The 12957-nt window shown below is 30.5% G+C and overlaps 2 protein-coding genes across 4 annotated transcripts; one reads left to right on the forward strand and one right to left on the reverse strand.

Moving 5' to 3' along the window:
- The first annotated feature begins 473 nt into the window (after positions 1 to 473).
- LOC105459066 (SH3 domain-binding glutamic acid-rich protein homolog) lies at positions 474 to 4463 on the forward strand. Of its 3 annotated transcripts, XR_975624.1 has the most exons (6): positions 474 to 811; positions 1685 to 1867; positions 2022 to 2168; positions 2585 to 2625; positions 2737 to 3022; positions 3128 to 4463. XR_975624.1 is itself a non-coding variant. In XM_011704752.1 (5 exons), the coding sequence occupies exons 1-5, from the start codon at positions 767 to 769 to the stop codon at positions 2903 to 2905; spliced, it is 585 nt and encodes a 194-aa protein (XP_011703054.1). In that variant the 5' UTR covers positions 474 to 766; the 3' UTR covers positions 2906 to 4463. The 3 variants fall into 3 exon arrangements, 2 of the variants coding, with proteins under 2 accessions (XP_011703054.1, XP_011703055.1); XM_011704752.1 differs by having other exon boundaries at positions 2737 to 4463; XM_011704753.1 differs by lacking the exon at positions 474 to 811 and adding an exon at positions 993 to 1160 and having other exon boundaries at positions 2737 to 4463.
- A 258-nt stretch (positions 4464 to 4721) lies between these two features.
- Positions 4722 to 10592, reverse strand: LOC105459067 (uracil phosphoribosyltransferase homolog). The gene is made up of 7 exons (XM_011704754.1): positions 10154 to 10592; positions 9840 to 9882; positions 9356 to 9505; positions 9127 to 9271; positions 8904 to 9034; positions 8730 to 8793; positions 4722 to 5333 (listed from the first exon to the last, which is right to left on the reverse strand). Exons 1-7 carry the CDS (start codon positions 10279 to 10281, stop codon positions 5281 to 5283), a joined length of 714 nt encoding a protein of 237 aa, XP_011703056.1. The 5' UTR covers positions 10282 to 10592; the 3' UTR covers positions 4722 to 5280.
- Positions 10593 to 12957: the final 2365 nt, after the last annotated feature.

Raw genomic sequence — 12957 nt, forward strand, 5'->3', positions numbered from 1 at the left:
CTGCAGCGACGAATCAATCAACAAATGATGTAAGTTACATAATTCAATTACACCAGTCAAACAATTCGCGGTCCGTGTTACACGTAGCTCCCAAGCAAACGTCACCGCCCGTGTTTTTTAACAAATTTCCAAAAATACGCGTCGATTATGTAACGTCATATATATCGTAACGCGTTACACAATTGCGAGGGTGGGGGGGGGGGCAGTTGACGAACGGAAACAGTCGCGCGCGGCGAAGCGTTTTGCAAAATTATTTTTCCAGACACGCGTATTTATTAATTTATTTTTTCCTAAACATTTTCCTAAACATTAAACTCCGCGCGCGACGTACAGCGCAGGAGAGGAATTGTTCGTTCCATCCCTGGGAAAGGGAGAAAGAGAGGAACCCGGCCCGGGTATGACGTATAGACCGAAGGCAGGCCACGCAGAGCCCCGGACTGCCCGGAGTTAGGCCGGCTCCGTTTCGCTCTCGAGATCGGTGCGTCACGCGTGTCGGCGTGCGTGCGAGCGGGCTAATAGCGGAATCACCGCCGCGCGGCGAGCGACCGGTTGGTGGTCGTGTGGTCGGTCGGTCGTTCCCGCACGTCGCGCGTCGTCCGACGCGCCGCCTAATCGGAGCGGAGCGTAGCGTAGCGTGGTGGCGTAGCGCAAGAGCGCAGCGCGGCGCAGTGCACACAGCCACACAGAAGCGCGAGGGGAGCGTGCGTCGTCGAGTCTAGGGCAGGCACACAGCGACCGGTGGTGGTCGCAGCACAGAGCCAGCGCGATGGTCGTCAAGATCTACGTATCGGGTATCAGCGGCAACAAGGAAGTGAGTGCCAAGCGGCTTTCGGCGACGATCGACCGGGCTGCGGTGTCGCGATGCTCGACCACGGCGCCTGGTCTCTTGACACACCGCGCACGCCAGGCAGTCGTCGTCGTCGTCGCCGCTGTATCAGGTTACAATGCGAACGACACGCACCAGCGGCCCCGGGGGGACCGCCTAAGAATCGGGGATCTGTCACTCGCGCGATGTGACGCGCGCGTATAACTGCGCGTTTTGATCGGTTCCGTGGCTCGCTCTCCTCGACGATGGGCGTACGGTGGTGTCACGCCAGTTTTCCAGCTGTTTATCGCGGGTCACGTCCGGGTCTGTTTATTGGAATCAATTGGGAGCGATGGTTGTCGAATTTATCTCGTATATTTTAGCTCGATAGTGAAACGTTCCATTATTGATAAGGCAAACTTGTTCCGTGCGATCGTGTCTCTTTGATCTCTCGTTTGTTGAATATACTTCTTTTGGGAATATTAATAGTATCATGTTGGCAATTATTGTTATTGCTATTTTACAGCACAATAAGTGCTGTAAATTTTATTATTAGGATCAAAATATACAAGAATAATAGATGCAATTAACACACTTTGTTGCATATGGATTTTTCTGCTTATACGTGCGACTCTGACTTCAGTAGAAATTAAGATAAATTTCACAACACATAAATGTGTTACGCAAATGTTAAAATATATATTTAACATTAATTTCTATCTTTTTCAATATTCATTATCGACGAATAGATTATAACACTTTCATATAGTTGCACATATTAAGTTGGGCAAGTTTGAAAAGTTTTAATTACATGTAAACGTATTACAGGTGAAAAAGAGACAGCGACAAAAAGTTTAATTACATGTAAACGTGTTACAGGTGAAAAAAAGACAGCAACGTGTATTGATGATCTTAGATAGTAAAAATGTTGAATACGAGATCATTGATATAACAGAGCCAGGCAAAGAATTGGAAAAGGAATTCATGCAAGCCAACAGTAATGCTAGGAATAACAAGTATCCATTGCCACCACAGTTATTTAACGAAGATGATTATTGCGGTGTAATTATCTTTCTTTTCTTTATGCCATTTATATTGCAATTACCATTGACAGAGTTTACTAAGTTTAAAAATATACCACACATATGCAACAAGCAATAGAAGATAATCGCTTAAAAGATATCATAATTTTTATACAAGCGGTTGAATTTTACAGGATTATGAAGATTTTGATTTAGCGAACGAAATGGATGAACTGGAAAAGTTTCTGAAAGTAACGCCGGCGGTTAGTACTGCAGAAATCACTCTTGACTCAAAATCTCAGAGTGAAATTCAAGAGAATGGAAATACGTCAAGTCGAGAGGTAATTATGTGTCTTTGTTTCGAAACTGAAACTTTAAAAAGAGCTTTGTCATAACTAACCTTTGTATTGTATGTACATACATACAGTTTCTTTATTAGAAAGAATTCCGACGCGCCAAAATAGAAATGACAATTGCTATAGTCATGCCTATTGTGTGACACGTGTACGACAAATCGTTTATATTTACTTGTTTGTATCTTTCCAAAAGAACTAAAATGTACGATGATATAAAACATAAATTACTATATTTTATTTTTTATAACGAGCATTTTTTAACTATATATAAAATACTATATTTAAATTATATATAAAATCATTTTAATTGCTACCTACTTCTGTACTAATCTGATAACTTTGCTACTATATTTATATTGTAATACATATCTGACATTTGCAATCTGTTTTTTTTTCCGCAGCCTTCCGCAGACAAAGAAGCAGATATTCTACTTTCCGACAGGTGATTATTAATAATAAACGGATTAATATGGAAATCTATTAAAATCAATATCTACAATCCATACTTTGATTAGAAATATTGAATAATTAATTCATAATTATTTGCTCGCAGTTTACCAGAAAGGACAACTCTAGAAAGCGAGTCCAAAGCGTTAGATGACTCTAAACCAGCCGAAGTAGATAGCGCGGCAAAAGTTATCGCTAGCGATGAAGGTGAACACGCAGAAGATAGCGGCGATAAAAATGAAGAGAAGTCCGACGACCAAGAGAAAGAGGAATAGATACGAGATATACCCATGTAAAGTTGGGATATTCCACACAATGACTTCCTTCCTTTTCCACCCACAAACGTATTTTGCAAAAAGCCACGTTTATTACATTACTAAGGCTGAATGAAGGTACTGCCAAGATAATATTCTGCACCGCAGAAAGTCTGTTGAATGATCAGTATAAATGACGCATGGAACATTCTTTTATAGAATATATATACTTTGTATTTTTAGATCAAACGCGTCTTCACCAAATGTTTTGCAACAGGTCTGATTAAGCGATATGAAACAATTCCTTCGTATCGCTCTCTTTGTATACATCCTCACGTTTGTTTACTATTTTTGCATTGTTTCGCACCGCACCATACCTGATACACATTGTAGCACACTACATCCGAACTGAAGTACATATTTTTCTCTTACATGTGCAACCACCCATTACACCTTTCTCGTTTGTTGCCGCGTGCAAAGCGTACAAAATATAGAATCTAGCAATACATAACATATACACAATATCATTTGAGATATGAGGACAGAGAGAGATATATAGATAAATATGTATTATAATTGAATTTTTTTTATTTGTAGATATAATTAATTTGTTACACATGAGAAAAAAAATTTTGATATTTATATTATACTTTTAATCGCGAATAGAACAGTATTAAAGATAGGTTTGGCTTGTTAAAATTTATTCGGACATTTCGTTTTTTTCGCGTTAAGATAATCAAACGGTCTTTCCAAATATGCTTTAAGAAGTCGATTGATTTCTTGAGCTTAATTATATATTAAATATATTAGAAGTAGTTATTAGAAGGAACAGAAGAAGAGATTTCTAGATTTTTATAAATGAATTATAAATATCTTTTTATGGTATATAAACTTCCATTTTCTACTTACAACAAAATTATGCTGGTGCATATGACTCATACTGAGGCGTGACACGATTTCATTGATATGTGTGTATATGACTCATGCTTGTTCAACACAGTCTATTCAGTCATTAAAATTTTTGCGTCTAAAATCGAACAATTGAGTTTTTTAAAAAGTTCTATTTTTGAAAACAGAAAGATCGGTTTACAATGCTTGTAAATTGTATTGTAATAATACAAAAGTTCAAAGCAAAAGTGAGAGAGAGAGAGAGAGAATTTCTTACAACTGCTACTATTGAAACAGCGCAATGAATGCTTTAATATATATAATATAAAAAATGACATATATGTGAAAAATGTTTAATATCTATTCATTGCACAAAATGAATAAAAAAAAACAAGTTTTTTGTATACAAATCCGATGTTATTCAAACTAATTATATTCTAAATGATAATAGCGGCAGTTGTATTGATGAAAAGGCCTATATGAATTATTCTTTTATTATTTTTAGTCATGACATTTATCTTCCTACGTGTGTGCTCAGCAAGATCAATATCTTGCATAAATCTTTTATTGCTTATCTATCGTTCAACCAATACTTCCGTCATAAAAAAAGAATTAAGCTTTATCCAAGTATTTGCTACAAGTTGCTTTGTTATAAATAAATAAATGAAATAAAAAGTTATTTTTGCTATTATAATTATATTCTTCAACATGATACATAAAAACTATTATTAATATCGCACATATATATCTATAATTTACTGCTATAATCAAAGAGAGCAATGGTAAAAGTTTTATTCATGTTAATATGTCTTTCTTATTACACTATTACAAGGATGAGAGGGAGCGGGAGGTAACAATAAAGATTGAATATTAATGTTAAAATAAATTTTAACATATATTAGAGATATATAATCATTAAATATAACCATATTTACAAAAATAATATTCATTATACACACATTATGTGTGTGTGTGTGTGTGTGTGTATGTGTATATATTATATATATATACACATATATATACAGCTCAACAGCGATCATTGTTACATGCATACAAAAATTTACTAATAAATACAATGATTCAAGTTTAAAATTCCGTTCATATATCCTTAAAATTTATTTCTAACACATTTTATATGAAATAAATATATGATATGTAACAATAATGTATTTTGGGAAACGGAATCAATCAATTCCGTTTCAATTATTAAAGGTAAGTATATATATATATATATATAGATACAATATTCAAATACATGGATATAATTCTATAATAAATCTGAAGCAGCGTATATATTGATCTTTTTCAAAAGCGATATAAAAACTAGTTACGCGTAAAATATACTTCTTGGTATACAATATCTAAAAATATTCTTTATCCTTTCTCAAGTTAAAAATAGTGCATAAACTGATTGATCTACACACGTTATAGCGTTCAGTTTCAATATTATAGATAAATTAAATTTGCTATTTAATCAGTTCAATTGAGATCTAACGAATTCTACATCCTCAATTATCTTTCTCTTGTATATTTGGCGTCTCCACTACAACACGAGTGCAGCCTGAAACCAATAATTATCAATATTTTTATAATACACGTTTGGAATAAAAGTATATATAAAGTACTTATTTATCTAAAAAAAAATTATAGAGAAAATTTGGAGATATTTGTTAAAAATTTTTAAACTACATTTTTGTCAGTAATGTGAAATATGTCTATATATAGAGTATCGTTCATCATCTATATTTATTCTCATTGTCAGTAGCATTAATTATATATCGAAATTCTAATTATCAAAAACGAAATAGACAGGATATTTCAAACATACTAAAAAAATTTTTATGAATACATTTTTTTAATGAATCTGGAATTGCTTTCCAGCGAAAAATTTCTATCATATCACTACTAGTCATAAAAGTGAATTTTCTAATTATGATTGAAAAAATTAGAGAAGTACATGTAGCAAGTAGATGTAATGAATTACAAAATTAATATTTATTAGCTAAATATATTAATAGATATTGTTAATGTAATATAATTGTTTTTAATCATAATAATATTTAAACTTCTTCAAATATATATTAAAATATAAAAAAAAATACACAAAAATAAAACGTAGTCCAGTTTCAGAATTACATTTATTTTACTAATGCTATTTGTCGTATTTAATTAATAATCATTGTGCACATATATCTGTATTTATCAATATTACGCACATACAATTTGCATTAAACAAACTTGTTGCTGATGCGAAGGACGTTAAACAATTGTCAATGTAAATAAATCTATAAACAATCGTATATAAACATCTCACGTTCAATAACAGGAATTTACATCACATAAATTATTGGTCTTATTGATATTGCTGTAATTATTGAATGCAGCTTTTTCATAGGCACGTTATAAGGCAAATAGTTTAATAAGAATGCTGAGACAGATCTAAATTTTTTAAGGACAAATTTGAAAAGGTTTTTTACTGAATCTAGATCTTTATTTTCTTGTTTGTAAAATTTTATATCCTTTAATAGGTTTAAACAAATATATGATAATTACCTATTGAAAAATTACACAAAATATTGTTTTCATATTTCTATTTGAAACTTGCTACATGTAAAAGCTGCATAGCTTATTCAATGGGCATGTAACTAAACATATCTCTACTCATATCAAAGATTTTATATAGAGATTTGTATAACATGATGCTTCTTTCTAATTTTCAATTATTGAGCGAAAATTGTGTTTTGACTTTATGTACTGAATGTATATGATGTACATAAAATAATTCCCAATGTACACTCCCTGTTTACATACATGTATAATATATATCATCCTTTGTTCTTAACTGACATTAATGGACAATTAGGACTATCTCTTTGAGTGCATCAATATATTTGTATTAAGTAGGTAAATAAATTATGCGATGCGTTATAATATTTAATTCTCTTTATATTGAACAAAATATTGTTATATAATTTGTCCATGTAAATCTATTGTAAATGAAGTACTTTGTACCCAGTTCGACTAAAACGTGTTAAGAAGTACGTACAATACGTATAATACGTATATAATTGTATCAACAAATAATGTACACAAACACATGTTCCATTAAAATTACGTATAAAATGCAACGATCAACAGTGAATCAACAGTGAAAATTATTGGATCTTCAGAAAGGAATTTTGAATTATAAGTCTCCCCATTTGCGAATCATGATCTTTTCCAAAAATTTGAACATATTTATAAATATTAATTGCAAAATCATTGCAATGCTATATGTTCAAACCTATTATACATAATAGAAGAAATTATGCTTATTAAACGTTTATATTATGCAAACAGATCGGTTTCTTACATATCTGCCAGCAAGCTGTATGTAGCAAAAATAATTATATATAATGCTTTATTTTAAAATAGCATGTAACATATAATGAGGTATTCTTCCTTTAAGACAATGTCTTAAGTCAAATTGTGAAATAACTTTTAATGTTATTTCAACTTATCTACATACTGTAAAATGAATACTCGATTATGCACGTACTGTTGCGATAAGGTTACACTTTGTATTATTAGACTCAAGATTCATCTCAATGTATAATAAATCTTACTTCATTTAAAATTATATTCTTCGGAATAATCGCATACAAATATAGCATAATGATACTTATAAACCAGATCTGAATAAAAAAAAAATAAAAAATAAAAACATATTTTAATTTAAAAAGTATTATTTATATATTTTTTAAATATACTTATATATATAATTTTTCAATTAACACATAATGCTATAATCACTTGTAACTCTTCTAGTTTATATATAAATATATCGTACACATATTATAAATCCTGTGTACATAGAAAACCTGACATTACTAAACTTCAGTAAACTTAGAAATTTAATGTCAGTTAAGACTTCCACTCTTTTCAATTCAGTCAATTAAAAAAAAGACGTTTATGCGGAATAAAAAATGGAAACAATTTTGGAAACGATTGTTTGTAATGTCAAGCTCTTAATTATTTAATCTGTCAAATTGTTTATTTTTGGGACGGTAAGCCTATAAATCTCTATTTTAAGAGATGTGTATATATGTATGTATATATGCAATACCTGAACTGGTAAATATTATCGCTTATGACACTTAGCTTATCTTAATGCGAGACTTTTTATGCAAATACTTGACATTAAGTATAGCATACATAAAACTGATAATGCAGTACCTATTGCGAACATAAAGGGATTAGAAAAATTTGAGGAAAAACTGTAATCGTGTCTAATCTCTAAAAATTATTAAAAGACGTTGTCAAAAATATCAATTATTTCATCGATTTTTGAACGATTTCAAGTACATTTAAAACAAATGTATTACTTACAGTCTTATTATACACAGAGAAAATCAGGAGAATGCTTATAGCTAATAGATTTAAACTTCAGAACAAATTTATAATTCAAAGTTATGAAAAATATATAATTATATATATTATACTTTATATTAATATAACAGTTTTTATAATGTACTTATGAATTATAAAATTGTCTAAGTTGTTCAGAGAGAATATGCACTATTAATACATAATGAACCTTAAGTAAACCTATTCTAAACTGTAATATCCAAAAATAAATATTTAATTAATACAAAATAGATAAAGCAAAAATCATATTTTAATATTTGAGATATTAAGTCAAATCTATCTATTTAAATCATTTCTATAAAAAAATTATCGAATTAAGTAAAAATTTAAACAATTAAAGTTTACAAAGAGAATATGAAAATATCTATTAAAAACATTTGATACTGTACATATTTTTATCACTCTGTCAGATTACTATTAATTGCCATAATAATTTTAATTATTAATTAGCTTAATATTCATCTTTAGCACGTAATCATTCTTCATTGATTTTCTCTCGATTTAATTATGCATTATATTTGTTTCTTAGTGAAATATAATTAATCCGTACCAAAGTATTTTTGTCCAAAATGATTTGGTGCAACAGTGTGAATCTCTGACGTTAAGATCTTCATCTGTAAGAGAAAAATGTACTTGAAAAAATAAATACTATATATATTAGATATAAATATAAATTTAATGGATTTCAACACTGACTCATGCAAATATAAATAACTGAAATCACCTTAGGAAAGGCAGTGACTAGAGATTTGGCTGCAATCGGCGTACAAAACAAATTTGATAGAATAATATTTTCTTCAAGTACATTATGTTCTTTTAGCACAGCTATGGCCTTTATGACAGTATTTCCTGTACCTACATGTGCAAATAAATATAAAATAAATTAAAATTTTTCTTCACAATCAGTCAAATATACTCTCAATATTAGAATATTCTGCAATACTCACTCATTATTGGATACATCAATAAGACCTTCCTCTCGGATATATCGTCTGGGAATTTAGCATAAACTACTCTAGCTTCGTGCGTGTCCATATCACTTTCTACTAATATTTTACCAATTCTGATACTACGACAACAATCCCTTAAACCCTGTAAAAATATTACTCCATAAATTAGCAATTAGTTCGCACAAAGAAATCGTCAGCTTGTTATTATGATTAGTTGAAGTTGTACCTGTTCCATAGCCTCTCCACTTCTTACTATAGATACTCCACAGTTTCCCTTCTGATATTTTAAACCTTTGTATTTGGCACCGGTTGGAGTCGTCACCACACATTTCGTGAAAGGCAATTGGTTCAAACTCTCTTCAATGACTAGTCTGATCTAAAACATTTCGACAAAAATTGTAACAGTTTCCTTTCCTCATAATAAACAAAAATCAGAAAACAACTTTTTAAAAATCACAACATATATTTTTTTATATATAGTTGTCTATCATGTAAATAATAAATATTTAATTACTACAAAAGTTCAGAAAGAGCTTTTAGCACAACGTATCATATCGTATGTTTTAATAATTTAAAATTACAACATTATTTGTATTCAAACAGTATTTACTTTTAAAAAATTAAAGTTACTTTTTTTAGTTTAAAGAGAATATGAAAACATCTGTTGAAAACATTTGTAAGCGATGTAAGCAAAATCAAACACATCTTACCAAACGGTCAGCGTAGAATTTGAAATCACTCCGTGTAGTATTCCTATAAAATAAGGCCTGTAAATGAGCAGCTCATAGCTATTCTCGATAATAAATCCATACAAAAATTTAGCATTTCATGAATATAAATGTATTACAATTATATATACATGTGTATACAGGCATGCATACAAATAAACAAAATTTGATACATCCTATGATGTCATAGAAAATTGTAAAAACTAAAGGTTCAAGAGAAAATCAGGTAGATAAAATATCTCAACTTATACGACTATGAGATTTAATGCAAACATTTTCAACGCAAAGGTACTTACTTATCCCGCAGAATGGTTTGCAACTCTTTCACCTGGTTGTTGCAGGGTAGAATTTTCAGGTTAGCCCCGTATTCGTCGATCTCGTGGCTGTCGTTCAGCAACTTCGCCGTGGTGTCCGTGCTTCCCATGACGAATGCGTTCCACCACGTGTTCACCGACGATACCGACAAAAGGATTGCGGTTAGCGACGAATGCGACGGAGAGGTTATAATTACAATCCGGTCTACTGTTGCACCATCGTCCGCACGTTTTTCGTTACGATTGCAAGTTAACAACGCCGTATAAACGTGCTTTGAACGTCAAGCGTGCTGAAGCGAGAAGTAAAAGGCCGTAATCGTAGGAAAGACTTATTCAGACGAATTCGTATTTTGTGTGAGTATAAAATAGTACAGATGCCATATCACTACTACTGCGACACTGTTTACATGTCAAACATATGATTGGTCGAACTTGGTCATGTGTCTAGAAAGATGATTTGGATGTAGAATATATAATTTGAAAAATTCTCAAAAGATTCGCTTGATGATACGCGATTTAATACAGTATTAATTATTTATATTATTATTATATTATTAATTGCTAGTATTTTGTTAATATAATATTATAACATATATAAATATACTTTTGATTTACTTCGTTCTTAAAGATTATCAAGATTTAATTTGATATATAGTTATGTACTTTAGTATATTGAAATATTTTATTGTACATTTTGATATTAAAATACATTATAAATACATATATCCGAAATTAATCCTTCAATCTTTTACATTAGTTTTTAATTGTTTTCTTTTTTACTACTGATGTATAATTTATGATTAATTCTGTTACATAACTGCTTAGCATATTATAAAAATTTAGTCTATTTAGATTATTTGTTTACAGCTTTGATTCATAAATCGTGTCGATGATACAGTTGATAATGGCTAGAGTTGATTATATCTTCATATTGTTTTTATTTTTTATTCACGAACTGACATGCTATGATAATAATAATATAAATTTATCATATTTTCATTTTTTTTATTTGTTTTGTAAAAATTAGTTTTACTTATTGTGAGATATTGGCGCCAGCTGATATTTTCTCACCACCACGATTTATTCTCGTGTTTACGAAGTAAACATTATATTGTTAAGTATAATGATATCAAACGGTAATTAATAGTAATTTTCATGAAAAAATTAACTATAATTAAATTAAATTAATTATTTCCAATCATTGACGATTAATCCAATTGGGTGCACGTGCCACATTGATATACGTATGCTGCACATCTGTACACTCACGCATATAATATATGTATGTACACGTGTAATTATATAGACACTGAATGCAACTCTGTATAAGCTAAAATAAACGAAACTATTAATTGGAAACGTAATACGTTGTAAATTCTACTGTGCAGACGTACGCCGCGATTTGCGCAACTATAACGTATATATATACCGACAATGTATAATATACGCATTAAATATTAAAATATTTGTTGTTATTTGGAAGTAATAATTATGGTTTCAATTCTACCGATTAAAAAAAATTGTCTTTTGCGTAAACTTTTATTTATATCCGTTAAGCCTCTATACTATTAAAAATTAAAGCTATTATTAATATATAATTAATGTTACATCAAAATCTAAAATTATCAAATTATCTACCTATATCTGAACAAACAAGATTGAATTTGTTACATTAATTTGTGACTTAAATTATTTTTTAAATAAATGTTCTCTAATAACACAAGCAATTAATACGTGTGAAAGTTTTAATAATAAACAAATCACAGACATTTTAACTAACCGCCATTGTTACGGCTTTGAAATAATGTTTTATAGTAGAGGTAAGTAAAGTTCAAAATTTTGTAGTATACGTGCAATAAATCCAAAAATAAAAACGCGTTTTAATGCATTAAATATAGGACCGCAGTTAATTTCCAACATAATGATTTTATACGAACAAATATAATATGTTTGAGTTTCCACACATGTGTTTGAAACCCTCTTCGCGTATCTGAAGCCATTTTTACGCCAAGGCGCAACGAAGGCGCGATTAATGCAAATTCAGTAAAATATACGTACAAACCACTAATTCTATTGAGAATTGCTTGAATGTTACCTTCCAAAAACATTCTCATATCGTCAATGATAATTTTATATCTGGTTAAAGCAGAAGTAGCTGAGCAGCATATTTCAAGGAGAATAATAAAGATGATAGGGAAACTATAATAGTGATAAGAGATTCTTGAGAAAACAATTCGAGCGAATAAGCGTAAATGTATCATTTTATAAAAAGTTTTCTTTTTATTTCGTACTGATAATTCGTGTTGTATGTATAAAATTACTCTCTAATTGTGTTTGCGTGAATTAGCAGCTATTCTCTCCTAAGTCGGGAACGAAATATTCTCCAGCAGTAACATATACATTCGGGCGCTTCCTGTCTTTTTTTTTCTTCTTTCTTGCGGGGCTCAACTAGATCAGTAGTATCTAAAATCGTTAATATGCCGAACGTGCTTCGCGTAATTGAGATCATCGTCTGGCGTGTGATAATTATAATATTTACGTACAAACGTTCGACCGCGAAGTTTTTACAATATCGAGGTAAAAAATATGCAATTTTCGGGACTGCTGAGCTAGTTGATAATAGGTGGATAAAACTCTCGTCTCTCTATAAAATTTCTCTCTTGCTGTATTTAATTATATATACATATATATATATATATATATATATATATGTATATATATGTATATATATATATATCAATAAGAAATACTATATGTGTTGAGTATCCATAATATTATCTCTATAC

Source organism: Wasmannia auropunctata, unplaced genomic scaffold (genome assembly GCF_000956235.1).
Source record: "Wasmannia auropunctata unplaced genomic scaffold, wasmannia.A_1.0 LD334213.1, whole genome shotgun sequence".
NCBI classification, from domain to species: domain Eukaryota; kingdom Metazoa; phylum Arthropoda; class Insecta; order Hymenoptera; family Formicidae; genus Wasmannia; species Wasmannia auropunctata.

What these genes read in the sequence shown, in the direction of transcription:
- LOC105459066 (XM_011704752.1), top strand. Translation starts at nt 767, where the DNA reads ATGGTCGTCAAGATCTACGTATCGGGTATCAGCGGCAACAAGGAA. An exon ending in GTATCAGCGGCAACAAGGAA is followed by an intron (nt 812 to 1,684) that starts GTGAGTGCCAAG and finishes AACGTGTTACAG; the next exon opens with GTGAAAAAAAGACAGCAACG. An exon ending in GATATTCTACTTTCCGACAG is followed by an intron (nt 2,626 to 2,736) that starts GTGATTATTAAT and finishes ATTTGCTCGCAG; the next exon opens with TTTACCAGAAAGGACAACTC.
- LOC105459067 (XM_011704754.1), bottom strand. Translation starts at nt 10,281, where the DNA reads ATGGGAAGCACGGACACCACGGCGAAGTTGCTGAACGACAGCCACGAG. An exon ending in GTGGAGAGGCTATGGAACAG is followed by an intron (nt 9,272 to 9,355) that starts GTACAACTTCAA and finishes ATATTTTTACAG; the next exon opens with GGTTTAAGGGATTGTTGTCG. An exon ending in TAGTCACTGCCTTTCCTAAG is followed by an intron (nt 8,794 to 8,903) that starts GTGATTTCAGTT and finishes TTTCTCTTACAG; the next exon opens with ATGAAGATCTTAACGTCAGA.